Source organism: Coregonus lavaretus, assembly GCF_964263955.1.
Source record: "Coregonus lavaretus genome assembly, chromosome: 32".
Classification (NCBI taxonomy): Eukaryota; Metazoa; Chordata; class Actinopteri; order Salmoniformes; family Salmonidae; genus Coregonus; species Coregonus lavaretus.
In genome coordinates this window covers 11,930,047-11,951,706 of record NC_140019.1, presented here as the reverse complement: position 1 = coordinate 11,951,706, position 21,660 = coordinate 11,930,047, and the positions used below count along the sequence as shown (strand labels likewise).

The window sequence follows — 21,660 nt, the reverse complement described above, 5'->3', positions numbered from 1 at the left end:
ATCTCTTCTGTCCTCTCCCTCCTATCATTCTATTTCTCTGAGTCTGTTATGATTGTGGCTTTCTCATAGAAAGGGAGGGAGGGAGGGAGGGAGGGAGGGGGAGAGAACGGGAGGGAGGGAGAAAGGGAGGGAGAAAGGGAGGGGGAGAGAAAGGGAGGGAGGGACGGGGAGAGAAAGGGAGGGAGGGAGGGAGGGGGAGAGAAAGGGAGGGAGGGAGGGAGGGAGGGGAGAGAAAGAAAGGGAGGGAGGGAGGGGGAGAAAGGGAGGGAGGGAGGGAGGGAGGGAGGGAGGGAGGGAGGGGGAGAGAAAGGGAGGGGGGAGGGAGGGAGGGGGAGAGAAAGGGAGAAAGGGAGGGGGAGAGAAAGGGAGGGAGGGAGGGGGAGAGAAAGGGGGGGAGGGAGGGGGAGAGAAAGGGAGGGAGGGAGGGAGGGAGGGAGGGGGGGAGAGAAAGGGAGGGAGGGAGGGGGAGAAAGGGAGGGAGGGAGGGAGGGAGGGAGGGAGGGAGGGAGGGGGAGAGAAAGGGAGGGGGGAGGGGGGGAGGGGGAGAGAAAGGGAGGGAGGGAGGGGGAGAGAAAGGGAGGGGGAGAGAAAGGGAGGGAGGGAGGGGGAGAGAAAGGGGGGGAGGGAGGGGGAGAGAAAGGGAGGGAGGGGGAGAGAAAGGGAGGGAGGGAGGAGGGGGGAGAGAAAGGGAGGGAGGGAGGGAGGGGGAGAGAAAGGGAGGGAGGGGGGAGAAAGGGAGGGAGGGAGGGGGGGAGAAATTTATTTATTTTATTTTATTTTATTTAACCTTTATTTAACCAGGAAGGGCTCATTGAGATTTAAAATCTCTTTTTCAAGAGCGTCCTGGCCAAGATAGGCAGCACCAAGTCATTACAAAAAATTACAGACAGACAACATGAAAGACTACAAGTAATCTAGTAAAAACCATTCATGAATTCACAAGAGTATAACAATATCAAAAACAGCAAATTAAAGACATTGACAGGTCAGGGAATCAGCCTCAAAATCCTTCATCAGAGATTTAAAAACACCAATCGGGACAAGTTCTTCCAGTTTAAAATTATTTTGTAAGGTGTTCCAAGACGATGGCGCAGAGTACATAAAATACCTTTTACCAAATTCAGTTCGGACATTTGGAACAGTTAGCAGGATAAAGTCCAGTGAACGAAGAGAGTACCCACCACATTTCTGAACAATAAAAATGCCCAAATAAAAAGGTAGTAAACCCAAAATGGCTTTGTAAATAAAAGTATACCAGTGACTGAGCCTACGAGTGACTAGAGAAGGCCAGCCAACCCTGGTATACAAAGTACAGTGGTGCGTAAGGGTTTTGCAGTTTAAAATAAATCTCAAAGTACCATGATAAAGAGTGTCAATTGATCTCAAACACAGAAAGGGAGGGAGGGAGTGAGGGGGGGTGTCAGGGCGTGTTGTAGGTGTAGTGTAGGAATCAAACGCAGGACGCAGACTGAATGTTCCAAAAGCTGTATTACTGGCCCAACACAGGCAACAGGACAACTAAGCCCGACAGCAAAACCACGCACGAAGGCGAAAGGTAAACGCGCACTAACAGGTGCGACAAAATGAACCGGTGCACACACAAGTGCAAATGAGCTCCAGCACAGTGGAGAAATACGCTCAACCGAGCAAAACACAACACTGACGGAAACAATCATACACAACACTAGACAAACACAACGAGAAACTTATAGGACACTAATTACGTAAAACAGAAACAGGTGTGGAAACAAACAGACAAAAGCAAACGAACATGAAACATCTATCGGTGGCAGCTAGAATTCCGGAGACGACGAACGCCGAAGCCTGCCCGAACAAGGGAGAGAGGCAGCCTCGGCCGAAACCGTGACAGGGGGGAGTTCAGACCTGGTTAGGGCTGTGATCTGTGGCTGGTGGTGTGGATTGATAAAGCTATGGATAGACACTACACATTAGGCACAGATCTAGGGTCAGCCTACCCTTCTCAAATCCATTTGGGATAACGCACAATACTGACCTTAGATCATTGTCTGAACCTAAAGTCGTCTGGGCCTGGTCTCTTGTTTAGTGAACGTCACAGAAACTGAAACTTTCAAAATATGAGCCATGCCAAGACCAAACCGTCTTATCCAAAACTGTAATACTGCTGCAAACATAACCTATTCTCCCAGGAAGTTCGTTCTCAGAGAACTAATATGCCATGGGCTGGATTGATGCAGATGGTTTGAAATGGCTGAATGCTATTTGTTTCCTACTATTTCCCCTGCAGACTCAAGCCAAACAAAGACACTCCAGAAGCCCCAGGGATGCTTTCAGGATGATAGGAACATATGGTAATGTGTCTGCTTCCCCTGAGGGACTAGACAGCAGGCGTTATCAGTGAGAGGTGTTGACATAGCATCAACCACCAGGCTAGAATTGACAGGGCATGTTGACAGTTGTCAAACCAGCCCCTCATCTAATTGTCATATTCATTAGCTGAGGGGCTTGATTGTTCCTCCTAAATATAACGTATTATTAATTGCTCTCTCTCTTTTTACTCTAATATTAATACTCAGAAATAACAAATCTGCTGTTGCAGTATAGGACGTTGTATTAGGGACGTGCTTGGTTGGTGAATGGTGAAGGTTAACATAGCATAAATGGCCTATTCTATATATTTAACTTCAACCTGCAACGTTAAGCAGTTTGGGCCTCTATATCCCCACTAAGCACACCAAAAGGTTATGTACAAGAGGGTGGACAGTAACTCTCAAGAGCTCCCTCATAGGTGAAAGGTGATTGGCTTTCGCCCCATGTCACTCAGCGGTGGAGGCAGGCATTGTTTCCCTGGATCCCAATTCCCTTTAGGTGTGACCCCTATGAAATCCATCATTAAGATAGACTGCATGTCCCATCTTCCTTAAATTGAGGTTATTGGGTTAATCCAGCGCGTTAATAAACTCTTAATAGCGGTACACAGTGTGGACACTGAGAGGAGCAGCTACCTCCTTTAGTCTCACCACCTCTCATTGATATTTATGACGCTCCCGCTCTCCGTTCCTGATGAATCCACTTGATATTTGGGTGCAGATCCGTAAATCTCCTGTCTGCCTCTGAGGAGGACGGAAAGAGGAGAAAGAGGGAGAGGTAGAGATTGTGACAAGAATGTAGACTCAGAGATTAGATGGAAAGCACACAGCAAAGCTCCGGCTATGGGCGCCCCAAATCTTAGCATATCCTATCAGAAGCAGCAGCAGCACACAAAACAAACTAGCCAGACACTGCCAGATATGCTCACAAACACACACACGGCAGCTTAAGAAGATGTGTCTTTAGCGGGGATGCTAGTTATTGAAGTGCTGACAATTATGATCCCCTCTCTGAATGTGGCGGAGAGAGAGTGAGTCACAGATTAGCATGGGGAAAATAAAACTTCTGCTTAATTCCCTCTGAGGGGTTCAAAGGTTTTCCCTGGCTCTCTGAGAGCTGCATCTTTACACTCCAAATGGGACATGAAGTTGTCGGAGGGAGAAAAAAAACAGCCAAGCATTAATGGGCCCTTTTATATAACGCCAGAGATTATGAGTCAAATAAATATCAAAGTCATTCAAGTTTGATTTGCACAGCTCCATTTACGCAGTCGTTGATCTTAAGAACAACTAGCTCTCACAGTCTCACGTCAGAATTAGACGTTCATCCATGTTTCTCAAACGTCAAATTTCGAAGATGTTGCAAACGTCACATTTTGAAGTATTTAAGGTTATGTTTAGGCATTAACTCCGAATTTTAAGGTTAGGGTTAAGTTTAGGCATTTACTCCGAAATCTTAAGGTTAGGCATTAACTCAGAAATGGTTATGGTCAAAGTTTGGTAAACCTACTTGTGGTCCTCTGTAGCTCAATTTGTAGAGCATGGCGCTTGTAACGCCAGGGTAGTGGGTTCGATCCCCGGGACCACCCGTATGTAAAAAATGTATGCACACATGACTGTAAGTCGCTTTGGATAAAAGTGTCTGCTAAATGGCATATTATTATTATTATAAGGTAACAGAGCTCACTGTTGCCCCTAGTGGCCAGTTTCCACGTCATCTCCCGACGTCCTCAGTCATTGAAGGAACGTCGAATACTGACTTGTATCACGGATGACCTGGCTGCTTAAAAAAGAGGTGGGCCCAGGTTTAATAAACCCCATGCTGATGGCAATTAGACTGAAGCACTAGCTATGGTTTCATCATTTGACACATTGAGTCCTCAGGGGTGTGTGAACTCCACCATTCAATGGGAAATTCTGAGTCAGAGCCATCAATATAGTTCCCCCTAAGCAATGATCCAAGGTCAGTTTTTGTGTTTTGTCCTGCTAATGGATAAGGCCAGGGTCCTTTCACTGGTAGAGCCATCTCTGTCAACTCCAATGACTGTACTGTGTATGTCTGCTCTCACAGTCTCCTGGGAATCGGGACTAAACTGAATCTGACATTAGTGACAGAGCAGGTGTGATGTGTGGTACACCCAAAGCAGCAGCCCTTCCCTTCTGTTCGGGTTGTGTCAAGCACAGTGACGCCCTTGAACACCACAACATCACTCTCTCCTTCCATCCTCTCCCTCCCCCATCCCTCCATCACTCAGCCCCCCTCTAGCAGATTGCCACAGATGGAAAGTGGAGCAGAGTGGACCTGATGGCATCTGTGTGGGGTTGCTCTAGCCCTAACCCTCCCCCACACACACACACCCACACACACACACACACACACACACTCTTTATTTTATTTCTCTGCCTCCTCAATGACCAGTCACAACAACACACACAGACGCCATGGACACATGGTCAGCCAACCTACCTGAAGCTAAGGAGTCACCAGAAATGGAGGTGATATTCCAGTGTCTTCCGGACTTTTAATATCTACTGTACACACAGACAGAACAACATATAGGCTACAGCAGAAATAAATCAGGTCTTATGAGTTTCCATCTCTTACCTGTCGGATGTTGCAGAATGAAATTACTCTGCGATCACTCTGACCCTAGATGATAGAGAATCTGTTGAGTTTGGCAAAATGTAACTTTTCTGACAAGAACACTGAACACGAGGCCGGATGCATTTCCAGATGACAGATTACAGCTCTGATTGCAGACAGATAGTGATGAATTGGTGTTTATATTATACTGACTGCCTAGCAAACTGCTGCGTCATTTAATCTCTGTAATATGGGTATCAGTGCAGAGGGGAAATTGGAATGGAATCTGAGAGTATGTGGAGCATAGAGATCCTATTCAATTACTAGAGGGGCTATGTCATCAACTCTCAAAGTTCCAGAATGGGGTGAAAATGGCAGCCATTGTGCTCAGGGAGAAATCCAAAACCAGTCTAATTGGAATGAATGGCAGAAGAGGCATAGCTGATGCATTTCTTGATTTTACATATGGAGGAAAATAAAAGTTGTGTGACATATCAGAAATTGTGTAATATAAATATTGTCAACCTAAACTATTGTCATATCGTTATAAATACAGTTTATTAGGGTTTCATACCAATTGTCTCCATACAATATATGTAAACAGGCCATAAATGTCTCAATTCGTGTTTTCTTGGAAAGCTGTGTGTTATTACATGATACAATATCAGTACTTTTACAACTTATCTAAGTCCTATCATCAACTGATTTCAGCCATAGATGTGGTAAAGAGGTCAATGGAACTCGACCAAAACAATGGAAATATGCCATGGAAACGCTTGGGGGAAAGATGCTGTTGTGGAAAGAGTGCGCAAAGCTGTCATCAAGGCAAAGGGTGGCTATTTGAAGAATCTTAAATATAAAATATATTTTGATTTGTTTAACACTTTTTTGGTTACTACATGATTCCATATGTGTTATTTCATAGTTTTGATGTCTTCACTATTATTCTACAATGTAGAAAATAGTAAAAATAAAGAAAAACCCTTGAATTAGTAGGTGTGTCCAATTTTGACTGGTACTGTATAACTGTTATAGTACCATAGGTTTTTCTCTAGTGAATCAATGCTGTCATCTAGTGGTGCAAAACTGGGCCTGACTTTGGAAGAAATAATGTAGATTTTGTAGAACTTTCAACTCCACATTGCCTATAGATTTTTTTTTTTTTATTATGCAATTGACCCTTTGGGCATACTCAATATTCTGAAGAGGAAAATAGATGCTTCCATAATTGACAAAATCCATCATTCCACCAAACAAACTTAGGTAATGTGATATTAACCTCCCGAGTGGCGCAGTGGTCTAAGGTACTAGCTGTGCCCCTAGAGATCCTGGTTTGAATCCAGGCTCTGTCGTAGCCGGCCGTGACCGGGAGACCCATGGGGCGGCGCACAATTGGCTCAGCGTCGTCCAGGGTAGGGGAGGGAATGGCCGGCAGGGATGTAGCTCAGTTGGTAGAGCATGGTGTTTGCAACGCCAAGGTTGTGGGTTCCATTCCCATGGGGGGCCAGTATGAAAAATAATGTATGCACTCACTAACTGTAAGTCGCTCTGGATAAGAGCGACTGTAAATCTAAAATGTTATGACTGGTATTTTAATTTCATGACATTGCTTAGCTAACACGGGGGCCCCACCGGGGTGTGTGCTTAGTCCCTTCCTCTGCTCCATGTTCACCCACGACTGAGTTGCCACGCACCAACACCATCATCAAATTTGCTGACGACGCGACGGTGGTATGCTTTTTCACAGGTGACAATGATACAGTCTACAGGGAGGAGGTCAATGACAACAACCTCTCCCTTAACATCAGTAAGACCAAGGTGCTGATCGTGGACTACAGGGAATGGAGAGGGGGGAGGGGTCTTCAAGTCCCTTGGTGTCCAAATCACTAAGGACTTAAAATGGTCCACGCCCACGCACACAGTTGTGACAGTACCTCTTCCCCCTCAGGAGTTTGAAAAGGTTTGGAATGGGTTCTACAGCTGCACCATTGAGATCATCTTGACTGGCTGCATCACCGCTTGGTATGGAAACTGCACCGCCCTCGATCACATGGCGCTACAGAGGGTGGTGCGGACAGCCCAGTACATCCAGGACATCAACGTATTATATCAGGTGGTGTGAAAGGAAGGCCCGGAAGATTGTTAAAGTCTCTAGCCACCCAAGCTATAGACTGTTCTCTTTTCTTCTGCATGGCATGTGGTACCGATGCATCAAGTCTGACACCAACAGGCACCTGAACAGCTTCTATCCCCAACCATAAGACTACTAAATAGCTAACAAAATGGCTACACAGACTATCAGAGTTGACCCTTGTAATTTATTTTCTCTCGATGCACCCTCTCAGGACTCTAAACACTCATGCACACCGACACACACACATAAACACTCACTTAATTTGCTCACACACACATAACAGGTCCCCTGTAGCTCAGTTGGTAGAGCATGGCGCTTGCAACGCCAGGGTTGTGGGTTCGTTTCCCACGGGGGGCCAGTATGAAAAATGTATGCACTCACTAACTGTAAGTCGCTCTGGATAAGAGCGTCTGCTAAATGACTAAAATGTAAATGTAAATAACATTTATACTGACTACAAACATATACAACCAAAAGTATGTAGACACCTGCTCATTCCAAAATCATGGGCATCAATATGGAGTTGTTCCCCCCTTTGCTGCTATAACAGCCTCCACTCTTCTTTGAAGGCTTTCCACTAGATGTTGGAACATTGCTGCAGGGACTTGCTTCCATTCAGCCACAAGAGCATTAGTGGGGTCGGGCACTGATGTTGGACGATTAGGCATGGCTCGCAGTCGGCGTTCCAATTCATCCCAAAGGTGTTCGATGGGGTTGAGGTCAGGGCACTGTGCAGGCTAGTCAAGTTCTTCCACACCGATCTCGACACACCATTTCTGTATGGACCTTGCTTTGTGCATGGGGCATTGTCATGCTGGAACAGGAAAGGGCCTTCCCCAAACTGTTGCCACAAATTTGAAAGCATAGAATTGTCTAGAATCCACCTAACTTTACAGTTGGGGCAGGTAGCGTTCTCCTGCCAGATGGTGAAGCGTGCTTCTTTGCTCCAGAGAATGCGTTTCCACTGCTCCATAGTCCAATAGCGGCGAGCTTTCCACCACTCCAGCCGACGCTTGGCATTGTGCATGGTGATCGTAGGCTTGTGTGCGGCTGCTCGGCCATGGAAACCCATTTCATGAAGCTCCCGACAAACAATTATTGTGCTGAAGTTGCTCCCAGAGGCAGCTTGGAACTCGATAGTGAGTGTTGCAACCAAGGACAGATGATTTTTACGCGCTACGCGCTTCAGCACTCAGCGGTCCCATTCTGTGAGCTTGTGTGGCCTACCACTTCGCGGCTGAGCCATTGTCGCTCCTAGATGTTTCCACTTCACAATAACAGCACTTACAGTTGACCGGGGCAGCTCTAGCAGGGAAGAAATTTGACTTGTTGGAAAGGTGGCATCCTATGACGGCGCCACGTTGAAAGTCACTGAGCTCTTCAGTAAGGCCATTCTACTGCCAATGTTTGTCTATGGAGATTGCATGGCTGTGGGCTTGATTTTATACACCTGTCAGCAACAGTTGTGGCTGAAATAGCCGAATCCACTAATTTGAAGGGGTGTCCACATACTTTTGTATATATAGTGTATCTACCGCTATCATACTCTAGATTGGTTTATAAATTACCAATCAAATCGTAAACAATGTGTAATGGTGAATGGTTGTAAATCGGAGTCCAAAGAGTTGTTCTCAGGTGTTCTGCAAGGTTCTATTTTAGGCCTACTGTTGTTCATTTTGTATATCAACAACATTGGGGATCATATTGAAACAGCGGATGTTCTTTTTTATGCAGATGATACTGTTCTTTATTCAAGTGGTAGTAGTTTATCTTTAGCTTTTGAAAATGCCCAAAGAGCATTTAACACCATACAACAGAATCTGTATGATTTTAAGCTGGTTCTGAATTCGGTTAAAACGAAATGCATGGTATTTTCAAATGGCAGGCATGTTACTAATCATGTTATTGCTACATTGGATGGACATACTATAGAGCAAGTCAAAGTGTACAAATATTTGGGAGTGTGGGTGTATGACAAGCTGAGCTTCACTGTTCATGTGGAGAACTTGATAAGGAAGCTCAAAATGAAAATAGGTTTTTATTACCGGCATAAGGCCTGTTTTTCTCTGGAGGCCAGGAAGGAGCTGGTACGATGTACATCACTGACGGCTTTAGATTTTAGTGATGTTATATACAGTTGAAGTCGGAAGTTTACATACACTTAGGTTGGAGTCATTAAAACTCTTTTTTCAACCACTCCACAAATTATTTGTTAACAAACTATAGTTTTGGCAAGTCAGTTAGGACATCTACTTTGTGCATGACACAAGTAATTTTTCCAACAATTGTTTACAGACAGATTATTTCACTTATAATTCACTGTTTCACAATTCCAGTGGGTCAGAAGTTTACGTACACTAAGTTGACTGTGCCTTTAAACAGCTTGGAAAATTCCAGAAAATGATGTCATGGGGAAAATCAAAAGAAATCAGCCAAGACCTCTGAAAAAAATTGTAGACCTCCACAAGTCTGATTCATCCTTGGGAGCAATTTCCAAACGCCTGAAGGTACCACGTTCATCTGTACAAACAATAGTATGCCAGTATAAACACCATGGGACCACACAGCCGTCATACCGCTCAAGAAGGAGACGCGTTCTGTCTCCTAGAGACGAACGTACTTTGGTGCGAAAAGTTCAAATCAATCCCAGAACAACAGCAAAGGACCTTGTGAAGATGCTGGAGGAAACAGGTACAAAAGTATCTATATCCATAGTAAAACAAGTCCTATATCGACATAACCGCTCAGCAAGGAAGAAGCCACTGCTCCAAAATCGCCATAAAAAAGCCAGACTACGGTTTGCAACTGCACATGGGGACAAAGATCATACTTTTTGGAGAAATGTCCTCTGGTCTGATGAAACAGAAATAGAACTGTTTGGCCATAATGACCATTGTTATGTTTGGAGGAAAAAGGGGGACGCTTGCAAGTCAAAGAACACCATCCCAAATGTGAAGCACGGGGGTGGCAGCATCATGCTGTGGGGGTGCTTTGCTGCAGGAGGGACTGGTGTACTTCACAAAATAGATGGCATCATGAGGAAGGAAAATTATGTGAATATATTGAAGCAACATCTCAAGACATCAGTCAGGAAGTTAAAGCTTGGTCGCAAATGGGTCTTCCAAATGGACAATGACCCCAAGCAGGACAACAAAGTCAAGGTATTGGAGTGGCCATCACAAAGCCCTGACCTCAATCCTATAGAAAATGTGTGGGCAGAACTGAAAAAGCGTGTGCGAGCAAGGAGGCCTCCAAACCTGACTCAGTTACACCAGCTCTGTCAGGAGGAATGGGCCAAAATTCACCCAATTTATTGTAGGAAGCTTGTGGGAGGCTACCCGAAAAGTTTGACCCAAGTTAAAAATGTAAAGGCAATGCTACCAAATACTAATTGAGTGTATGTAAACTTCTGACCCACTGGGAATGTGATGACATAAATAAAATATGAAATAAATAATTCTCTCTACAATTATTCTGACATTTCACATTCTTAAAATAAAGTGGTAATCCTAACTGACCTAAAACAGGGAATTTTTACCAGGATTAAATGTCAGGAATTGTGAAAAACTGAGTTTAAATGTATTTGGCCCTCCTGTAGCTCAGTTGGTAGAGCATGGCGCTTGCAACGCAAGGGTTGTGGGTTCGTTTCCCACGGGGGGCCAGAATGAAAAATGTATGCACTCACTAATTGTAAATCGCTCTGGATAAGAGCGTCTGCTAAAAAAACAAAAAAATTTAACTTCCAACTTCAACTGTATATGCAGGCCTCAACCACTACCCTGAGAGCACTTGATTCAGTACATCATGCGGCCCTCAGGTTCATTACCAATCAAAACCATCATTGTGATCTCTACAGCGTCGTTGGCTGGTCGTCATTGACCTTGCGTAAGCTTAAACACTGGTATACACTTATTTATAAGGCCATATTGGGTAAAATGGCACTTTATCTCTGTTATTTTTTAATCAGGTCAGTAAATAAATATAAATTACGGTCCCATTCTCATTTGCTTTCAACAGTACCAAGAATTAGAACAGGTCATGATAGAAATAGAACTGGAAAAGTGGAAAGGTGGCTGTACTTCGCTCCGCAGGCCATACAAACGCTTCACACCGCGTGGCTGCTGCCACTCTAATCTGGTGGTCCCTGCGCGCACGACCCACGTGGAGTTCCAGGTCTCCGGCAGCCTCTGGAACTGCCGTTCTGCGGCCAACAAGGCAGAGTTCATCTCAGCCTATGCTACCCTCCAGTCCCTCGACTTCTTGGCGCTGACGGAAACATGGATTACATTTACATTTACATTTTAGTCATTTAGCAGACGCTCTTATCCAGAGCGACTTACAGTTAGTGAATACATTTTTTTTTATATGCTGGCCCCCCGTGGGAATCGAACCCACAACCCTAGCGTTGCAAACGCCATGCTCTACCAACTGAGCTACATCCCTGCCGGCCATTCCCTCCCCTACTCTGGACGACGCTGGGCCAATTGTGCGCCGCCCATTACCACAGAAAACACTGCTACTCCTACTGCTCTTTCCTCATCTGATCATGTGTTCTCGCATACCCCGAGAGCATCTGGCACAGGAATCCTCATCTCTCCCAAGTGGACGTTCTCTCTTTTCCCCCTGACCCATCTGTCTATCTCCTCATTTGAATTCTATGCTGTCACAGTCACTAGCCCATTCAAACTTAACATCCTGATCATTTATCGCCCTCCAGGTTCCCTTGGAGAGTTCATCAATGAGCTTGACGCCTTGATAAGTTCCTTTCCTGAGGATGGCTCACCCCTCACAGTTCTGGACCATTTCCGGAGACCTACTCCCTTACCTCACCTCGCTCATCAACTCATCCTTGACCGCTGGCTATGTCCCTTCCGTCTTCAAGAGAGCGAGAGTTGCACCCCTCCTCAAAAAACCTACACTCGATCCCTCCGATGTCAACAACTACAGACCAGTATCCCTTCTTTCTTTTCTCTCCAAAACTATTGAGTGTGCCATCTATAGTCAACTCTCCTGCTATCTCTCTCAGAATGACCTTCTTGATCCAAACCAGTCAGGTTTCAAGACTGTTCATTCAACTGAGACTGCTCTTCTCTGTGTCACGGAGGCTCTCCGCACTGCTAAAGCTAACTCTCTCTCCTCTGCTCTTATCCTTCTAGACCTATCTGCTGCCTTTGATACTGTGAACCATCAGATCCTCCTCTCCACCCTCTCCGAGTTGGGCATCTCCGGCGCTGCTCACTCTTGGATTGCGTCCTACCTGACAGGTCGCTCCTACCAGGTGGCATGGCGAGAATCTGTCTCTGCACCACGTGCTCTCACCACTGGTGTCCCCCAGGGCTCAGTTCTAGGCCCTCTCCTATTCTCTCTATACACCAAGTCTCTTGGCTCTGTCATATCCTCACATGGTCTCTCATATCATTGCTACGCAGATGACACACAATTCATTTTCTCCTTTCACCCTTCTGATAACCAGGTGGCGAATCGCATCTCTGCATGTCTGGCAGACATATCAGTGTGGATGTCGGATCACCACCTCAAGCTGAACCTCGGCAAGACGGAGCTGCTCTTCCTCCCGGGAAAGGACTGCCCGCTCCATGATCTCGCCATCACAGTTGACAACTCCATTGTGTCCTCCTCCCAGAGTGCAAAGAACCTTGGTGTGACCCTGGACAACCCCCTGTCATTCTCCGCTAACATCAAAGCGGTGACCCGATCCTGCAGGTTCATGCTCTACAACATTCGCAGAGTACGACCCTACCTTACACAGAAAGTGGCACAGGTCCTAATCCAGGCACTTGTCATCTCCTGTCTGGATTACTGCAACTCACTGTTGGCTGGGCTCCCTGCCTGTGCCATTAAACCCCTACAACTTATCCAGAACGCTGCAGCCCGTCTGGTGTTCAACCTTCCCAAGTTCTCTCATGTCACCCCGCTCTTCCGCACACTCCACTGGCTTCCGGTTTAAGCTCACATCTACTACAAAACCATGGTGCTTGCCTACAGAGCTGTGAGGGGAACGGCACCTCCTTACCTTCAGGCTCTAATCAGACCCTAAACCCAAACGAGGGCACTATGTTCATCCACCTCTGGCCTGCTAGCCCCCCTACCTCTACGGAAGCACAGTTCCCGCTCAGCCCATTCGCTGCTCTGGCACCCCAATGGTGGAAACAAGCTCCCCCACGACACCAGGACAGCGGAGTCACTGACCACCTTCCGGAGACACTTGAAACCCTACCTCTTTAAGGAATACCTGTAATAGTCTAACAGTCATCCTTCTACACCCCCCCTCCCCCAGTGGTGGTTGTCCCATTGGCTATCCTAAGTTGAATGCACCAATTTGTAAGTCGCTCTGGATAAGAACGTCTGCTAAATGACTTAAATGTTAACTGTAAATAGTTTTAGGTACTCAGCTCAGTGGTCCTGGAATTCTCTCCTGAACATTTTAAAATGTTATGATCTAGTCACGTTGGTGGAGTTTAAACACTTGGTCGATGTAAATATCATAGAAGAGTGTAATTGTCTTCAGGACAGTTTTTTAGTTATGACATTTGTGTTTCTTTACGTAATATGTAATTGTTGTACTGCATGTGTGTCTACAGTTTTGTTCAATGTTGTGTTAGTGTATGTAAGTTGTTTTGTCTGAAACTTTGTGCCCACTGCTGCTGTTGGACCAGGTCTCTCTTGAAAAATAGATTTTATCTCAATGTATAAATAAAGGTAAAACAATTATTTACAAAAATCACTCCAGTATCCCTGCACATTGTAAATATGGTATTGGAACTGACCCGTGTATAGCCTACTTACTTATCTTGTTCTTCTTATTTCTATTTCTCCTGTGATTTTGTTCTACCTTCTGTTATCTTTAGTACTACATTGATATTGATTACTGCATGGTTGGGTTTAGCGCTATCAAGAAAGGCATTTCAAATCAAATCAAATCAAATCAAATTGTATTTGTCACATGCGCCGAATACAACAGGTGTAGACCTAACAGTGAAATGCTTACTTACACGCCCTCAACCAACAATGCAGTTACGTCACATTAAAACGTTTAACTTGAAACTACTGTTTTCCCCCCAATTTTTTTCTCTATCATGGTCACTACAGGAGTTCAGGAGAACTTCAAGTTCTGAGTAATATCAAATAATAATTTTGACTACAAATCCCAAATGAACCATTTTGAGATATCCCCGCCCATTTTCGTATAATATTGAATCGCCCCAATCACCGTATAGATATTCATGATCAACATGGAGTTTTGACCAACCAGAAATCTACCTCAGTGTTTTCTAAGTTTCCGGGAAGAGAGAATAACCGAAATTACCTCCCACATGTGAGCCCCGATCACACCAGGCGAAGCCTGTGTAGTGTAGTAGAGAGGAACCGGCACGAGAGGGAAGTGGGCAACGTAATTTCACCGACGACCGAACTAGAGCGGAAGCTGTAGCGCAGAAACCGGAGTGGCGTTGCCCGAGGCAGGTACGGTATCGTCCTCGTTTTTGTAAATGAAAGGGTTTGGAACCGGTTGACATTTGGAGGTTTTAACGTTTCTTCGAGGAAGAGAGTTGAAACTATGTCGGGTTGCGACGTTAGACAATGAATAGGGTGGACACTAGGGCCTGGGAAGAGTGCGTAGGCCTAGTTTTTCCGCGCACTTTACTGACACAGAAGCGGTGTAGAGTCTTTCCTCCCGGTCGGTCCACCAGTGTGGTCAGGTCCCTCTCGGACACCCGTTTCTAGGTCAGAGAGGTAGCCACACAACTGTCACCCTGGCAACCTAAAATCCGGTCATTGGACCTTTATGAAGTTAGCTAAATCTATCGTTTGTGTTCGTGGGCGATGCAACGTTAGCTAGCTGATGTTCTTCTCTTTCAGGTGCTGAAGCAATTACAGCAGGAAAGATGGCGGACGACCCAAACGCAGCGGACAGGAACGTGGAGATATGGAAAATCAAGAAGTTGATTAAAAGTTTGGAAGCTGCCCGTGGGTAAGTGTTTGAAATGGGCACAAGATACAGGACGTCTCACTGGGTGTCGGAGGGGTGGTGGGAGACGGAGATATGCAGACATGAATGGACAGCTGGATGAGCGAGGCCGAATTTTGGGAGTGGTCCTAGCTAGCCAGTTAGCGTGCTATTAACACAGTCAACATTGTAAATAACGTTAGTTCCTACCAATATTCGATTTTGATCGTATAATTAGTATGATGCCATTCATGTTATTTGTAGCTAGCTCTGTTACTTGTTATGTGTGTTGATGTCCGGGTTAGTTAGCTAGTTAGCTACATGTTGTTAGCTGAAAATGCCGGCTTCTGTGGATGAGGTCTTTAAAACAGTGGGGCTGTTTGTATATCACACTGACGCCTAGGTGCTTGTAGTAACGCGGGTTTACAGTATACACTAGTGTTGTTTTCAATTGTATTGGGTTGCACAAAAACAGTCCGTGGGAAGCCAGAAGTTACGTGCAATTCAATTTCAACTTAGCTACTAACTTACTGTGGCAGTGGGCAGGACGGTTGGTCGTTATGACGGGGGGAGTTTGAGACAAAATCGTATTATTAAACAGACTTTCCAAACGTGGGTCTGTTGTAGACCCACTTCCTCTGCTTACATCATGTCAAAAATAAGTCCCCCACAAGCTATTTCTTTTTTGGCCACATATGGTGCCGCTGGCACAGTAAGTTGAAATGCAATTGTATTTAACTTAGCTTCCCATGGACTGTTTTCTTTGTGCAACCCAGTACAATTGCCGCGTTGCTAAAAGCACCTAGCTGACACCAGTATGTTCCCATATGCTGCGATAGATAAAGCAGTTGATAGCTATGTTGGCTTGCTTTCAAGATACAGCATTGAACATGTCTTGTATTTGGGAGTGGAAGGCTTAAAGCTACAGTATGTTTGAGTAGCAAGCAGCAGGCACTCAACTGCCATTTCCTATTCCTTTGGTGACAATGTGTGTAGTTAGCTAGCGGTCATCCATATTCATTTAGATAAGTAGTTCACAGAGCTAGTTCCGTGGCTTACTCGGCAGTGTGATTAGGCAAATGGGACCGCTTTGCCCCCGAAGTGTTCTTGTTGTCCACTGGCACATAATCCTCTGCTACATACACATACGGTTGACAATTTGGCCTTTATTCACAAACCAGCTACCTGTGGGTATACAGCATCAACGTGTATGGCTCGCCAGTTTGCCTTTGACTGGTAGTGAATGTGGCTCAGTGGGAGTTTAGCACAGTCCTTGGTGTCAAGGACATAACTTGTTGTTCTGTATGGGAACTGTGTGCCCCTCCCCTTTCAGACAGTGGAATCTAGGAAGGTAGTGTTTGGTGACCAGTGGCGTCAACTGTTATAAAGTTGAGGTGTGTGTTACACAAGGGTAGATATGGGTCAGGTAATATTAGAGAATGATTGGAGGGGCTGATGGGTGGAAGATTTGTTTTGATTGTGGAAGCATATTCATTCCTTTCAGAGATTGATATGACTAAGACAGTGTTATTTACACAACCGTGAATATGTGTGTTTATGTAACTATCTGTCCCTCTCTCCTCAGTAATGGAACCAGTATGATCTCGCTGATCATTCCCCCTAAGGACCAGATCTCCAGAGTGGCCAAGATGTTGGCTGATGAGTTTGGCACGGCCTCCAACATCAAGAGCAGGGTCAACAGGCTCTCTGTGCTCGGGGCCATTACCTCTGTACAGCAGAGACTAAAGCTATACAACAAGGGTGAGTGATTTGTGTGCAAATGGAACTGTGTCGTCGTGTGTCTGTACTAGGAGCCTTGACCTCCTCATAGTGGACTCCAAAGCTACAGCAAGGATGTCTCTTTTTCTTGTTAGTTGTGTATATTTCTTAAGGGTCACTGGGTCTTGCCTGTGTTGACTGGTAAGTCCTGTCTCTCTCCTGTAGTGCCCCCTAACGGCCTGGTGGTGTACTGTGGGACTATTGTGACAGACGAGGGCAAAGAGAAGAAAGTCAACATAGACTTTGAGCCTTTTAAACCCATCAACACCTCCCTGTACCTCTGTGACAACAAGTTCCACACTGAGGTAGGAGCTCTACATATGTACATTGCCTTCGGAAAGTATTCAGAGCCCTTGACTTTTTCCACATTTTGTTACGTTACAGCCTTATTCTAAAATAGATTAAAAGTTGTTTTCTCTCATCAATCTACACACAATAACGCATAATGACAAAGCAAAAACAGGTGTTTATAATTTTTTGCTAATTAATAAAATAAACTGATGACATTTACATAAGTATTCAGACCCTTTACTCAATACTTTGTTGAAGCACCTTTGGCAGCGATTACAGCTTAGTCTTCTTGGGTATGACGCTACAAGCTTGACACACCTGTTCTTCTCTGCAGATGCTCTCAATCTCTGTCAGGTTGGATGAGGAGCATCGCTGCACAGCTATTTTCAGGTCTCTCCAGAGATGTTCGATTGGGTTCAAGTCCGGGCTCTGGCTGGGCCACTCAAGGACATTCAGAGACTTGTCGAAGCCACTCCTGCGTTGTCTTTGCTGTGTGCTTAGGTTCGTTGTCCTGTTGGAAGGTGAACCTTCGCCCCAGTCTGAGGTCCTGAGCGCTCTGGAGCAGGTTTTCATCAAGGATCTCTCTGTACTTTGCTCCGTTCATCTTTCCCCCGATCCTGACTAGTCTCCCAGTCCCTGCTGCTGAAAAACATCCCCACAGCATGATGCTGCCACCACCATGCTCACCGTAGGGATGGTGCCAGGTTTACTCCAGACGTGACGCTTGGCATTCAGGCCAAAGCGTTCAATCTTGGTTTCATCAGACCAGAGAATCTTGTTTCTTATGGTCTGAGAGCCTTTAGTTGCCTTTTGGCAAACTCCAAGTGGGCTGTCGTGTGCCTTTTACTGAAGAGTGGCTTCAGTAAAGCCATAAAGGCCTGATTGGTGGAGTGCTGCAGAGGTGGTTGTCCTTCTGGAAGGTTCTCCAATCTCCACAGAGGAACTCTGGAGCTCTGTCAGTGACTATTGGGTTCTTGGTCACCTCCCTGACCAAGGCCCTTCTCCCCCGATTGCTCAGTTTGGCCGGGCGGCCAGCTCTAGGCAGAGTCTTGGTGGTTCCAAACTTCTTCCATTTAAGAATGATGGAGGCCACTGTGTTCTTGGGGACCTTAAATGCTGCAGAAATGCCCAGATCTATGCCTCGACACAATCTGGTCTCGGAGCTCTACGGACAGTTCCTTCGACCTCATGGCTTGGTTTTTGCTCTCACATGCACTGTCAACTGTGGGACCTAATATAGACAGGTGTGTGCCTTTTCAAAATCATGTCCAATCAATTGAATTTACCACAGGTGGACTCCAATCAAGTTGTAGAAACGTCTCAAAGATGATCAATGGAAACAGGATGCACCTGAGCTCATGTTCGAGTCTCATAGCAAAGGGTCTGAATACTTATGTAAATTATTTATTTCTGTTTTTATTTTATTATACATTTGCAAAAATGTCTAACACCCTGTTTTCGCTTTGTAATTATGGGGTATTGTCTGTAGATTGCTGAGGATTAAAAAAAAATCTGTTTTAGAATAAGGCTGTAATGTAACAAAATGTGGAAAAATTCAAGGGGTCTGAATAATTTCTGAAGGCACTGTATGTCTCCGCTATGTGGGTGTTCAATCAATGTCAATCAAATTGTAATGAAATTGCTGTCTTTCTTTCTCCCTCTCTACTCTCTCCCTCCTCCCTCTCTCCAGGCGTTGACGGCCCTGCTGTCTGATGACAGTAAGTTTGGTTTCATAGTGATAGATGGTAGCGGGGCTCTCTTTGGGACACTCCAGGGGAACACCAGAGAGGTGCTGCACAAGTTCACTGTGGACCTGCCCAAAAAACACGGTACGCTCCGCTCATTACGCACACACAGACGGACATAAGAACAAGAACATTCAAGATTTTAAATTAAAACAATTGATCAAAAAAAGGAAATGTATATTATCCCCCATCACTACTTTTTTTATCCATCTAATCTTCTCGCTCTCTCAGGCAGAGGAGGTCAGTCTGCTCTGCGGTTTGCCCGTCTGAGGATGGAGAAGAGACACAACTATGTAAGGAAGGTGGCTGAGACAGCTGTCCAGCTCTATGTGTCCAACGACAAGGTCAACGTGGCCGGAATGGTCCTAGCAGGTTCTGCCGACTTCAAGACTGAGCTCAGCCAGTCCGACATGTTTGACCCTGTAAGTGTGTGTGTTTGAGATTAGCCATGGTTGATGCTGCACCAATCCTCACTGTGATCAGTTAATCCTTTATCGGACTGACGCTTTTGGTGCAATTCCTCTCATGGATTTACTCATTCTTTGTGACAATGCATAGCACTGCACACTAACCCCTGGTTTGTGTGTGTGCGCAGAGGTTACAGGCGAAGATTCTGAAGCTGGTGGACATCTCGTACGGAGGAGAGAACGGCTTCAACCAGGCCATCGAGCTGTCGGCAGAGGTCCTCTCCAACGTCAAGTTCATCCAGGAAAAGAAGCTCATAGGTGTGTGTTTGTGGCACATGTTGAGGTTAGATTTTGGGTTATCCCAGCGAATGTGTGTCTGTGCCTGCGTTTGTTCGGGTTAGTGAAGATTGTGAATGGTAATGATGATGAGTGATGATTGCTACCCTATTTCCATCCCCCAATCACTCATTCTTCTTTTTTATTTGACCCTTTATTCCTCTTCCCTCCCCCATTTTCTTTCTCTCTCTCTCTCTTTTCTCTTCTCTTTTCTTCTCTCTCGCTCTCTCTCTCTCTCTCTCTCTCTCTCGCTGCAGGGCGGTACTTTGATGAGATCAGTCAGGACACAGGGAAGTACTGTTTCGGGGTGGAGGACACACTCAAAGCCCTGGAGATGGGAGCTGTGGAAATCCTCATCGTCTATGAGAACCTAGACACCATGCGCTACATCCTTCGCCTGCACGGGGCCGAGAGCATCGGAACAGAGAACGGTACAAACACTCCCCATGCGTTATACTCTGCTTCAACGGAGCAGAAAATGGTACACACACACTCCCCATGTGCAGTATGTCGTCTTTCTCCATGAAGTAGAACAACTGAGCAGAGAATGCTACATACACACTCACTTTTCATGCACTTTTTCTCATTCCCTGTCTCCATTGGCCTTGTGTTTCAGATGAGAAGACTCTGTATTTAACACCAGAGCAGGAGAAAGACAAGTCCCACTTCACAGACAAGGAGGTAAGCCCTGTTCTCTGTCCCTTGGTGTCATACACAGTTGCCTTGACAAAACGTTATTTTCCTGAACCCATTCGGGTGGTTCAATTTGTTGCTGACTTGTTAACATTTCTTTGCGCTCTCTAACTGTGTCCATTTGGTGTGTGTGCATGTTCAGACTGGGCAGGACCACGAGCTGATTGAGAGCATGCCTCTGCTGGAGTGGTTCGCCAACAACTACAAGAAGTTTGGAGCCACGCTGGAGATTGTCACAGACAAGAGTCAAGAGGGCTCCCAGTTTGTCAAAGGCTTTGGAGGCATCGGGGGTGAGTCCACACTTGTTGTTATAGGGTATTAACATAGGTGTCTCTGTTATGGTCATGTTGTGAAGGTAGTTCACAGCATGAGATCAAATTCATAAGCCTAACATTAGTAATGACACTTCAATCCAGCAGAAGTCTTTGTCTGGATAATTGACTCTCTTTCTCTCTTTCTCAGGATGCTTGCGGTACAGGGTGGATTTCCAGGCCATAGATTACCAGGCAGAGGACGACGAGTTTTTCGATTTAGATGACTACTAGGTAGTAGGGGACTGAATTGGGGAGGAAGAAGAAGAAGAAGAAGAAGAAAAAAAAAAGCGAATGAATGAAGAAATAAGGAAAGTAAAATGACTTATCTTTTGCAGCAAGTGAGAGGGGGAGCCGAATCGACCATATAGACAGACATATACAGTACATTCAATTTTAAATGCATATACATACACTTCCACTAACGCTCACACAGGCTGAAGAGGAGTGAGATTTTCTTTCAATCCATAGAGGGACAAAACCCTTCCTGAATGAATCCCTGCCTTAGAGTGCTGGTTCCTTCCCCTGGTTGGATTGGACTTGACTCAAATATTTTTGTTGGTATATTTTTTTCTCCCCTCCATTTTGAATGAACACAACAGCAAGTTCCCAGCAATCCTCACTCGTTGCCACCCCCCCTCCCCTCGGTCTGATGAAGACTTTGGACTCACTCCTCGCATATAGAAAATATATATTATTTCTTCCCCTCATCCTGTCCTCCCTCCTTCCCCCCTTCAATGCATTTTTTCTTTTGCATTTCATTTTTTTACTGGTTGCTGCTGTTGTATTTTATGAGAGTGGGGATTTTTTTTTTTTTACCAGGGTTTCTGTAGAGAACGGGGGAAGGTATTAAATTTGAACTGCTCAAAACCATTGCTGCTACCTCATCCGCTGTCGTCTACAATCGTGTGGCATGGCTGGCCTTCCCAGAGGGGCTGGCTCTTCCTGCTTCCCCACCAATGAAAGGTTTCTTTGGCCAATAAGCACCAATGAGTGTGGCTGTAGAATGTCTGAATTGTTTCCTGCAATGATCATCATGGTGCATATATTTTATTTGGTGTGGAAAGTA

General features: G+C 45.4%; 1 protein-coding gene across 3 annotated transcripts; it reads left to right on the top strand.

Annotated features, from left to right (window-relative positions):
- Positions 1-14,417: 14,417 nt before the first annotated feature.
- Positions 14,418-21,478, top strand: LOC311107784 (eukaryotic peptide chain release factor subunit 1-like). 3 transcript variants are annotated; one of them, XM_084150326.1, is made up of 11 exons: positions 14,418-14,545; positions 14,942-15,053; positions 16,615-16,790; positions 16,974-17,113; positions 18,790-18,928; positions 19,076-19,266; positions 19,440-19,569; positions 19,845-20,018; positions 20,204-20,268; positions 20,423-20,570; positions 20,743-21,478. In XM_084150326.1, the coding sequence occupies exons 2-11, from the start codon at positions 14,968-14,970 to the stop codon at positions 20,823-20,825; spliced, it is 1,332 nt and encodes a 443-aa protein (XP_084006452.1). In that variant the 5' UTR covers positions 14,418-14,545; positions 14,942-14,967; the 3' UTR covers positions 20,826-21,478. The 3 variants fall into 3 exon arrangements, with proteins under 3 accessions (XP_084006452.1, XP_084006451.1, XP_084006453.1); XM_084150325.1 differs by having other exon boundaries at positions 14,529-14,815; XM_084150327.1 differs by lacking the exon at positions 14,418-14,545 and adding an exon at positions 14,548-14,806.
- Positions 21,479-21,660: the final 182 nt, after the last annotated feature.

Excerpts from the sequence above, each read along its gene's own strand:
- LOC311107784 (XM_084150326.1), top strand. The coding sequence starts at position 14,968 with ATGGCGGACGACCCAAACGCAGCGGACAGGAACGTGGAGATATGGAAA. Across the intron at positions 17,114-18,789 it reads ACAACAAGTTCCACACTGAG|GCGTTGACGGCCCTGCTGTC; the intron begins GTAGGAGCTCTA and ends CCCTCTCTCCAG. Across the intron at positions 20,019-20,203 it reads GAGCATCGGAACAGAGAACG|ATGAGAAGACTCTGTATTTA; the intron begins GTACAAACACTC and ends CTTGTGTTTCAG.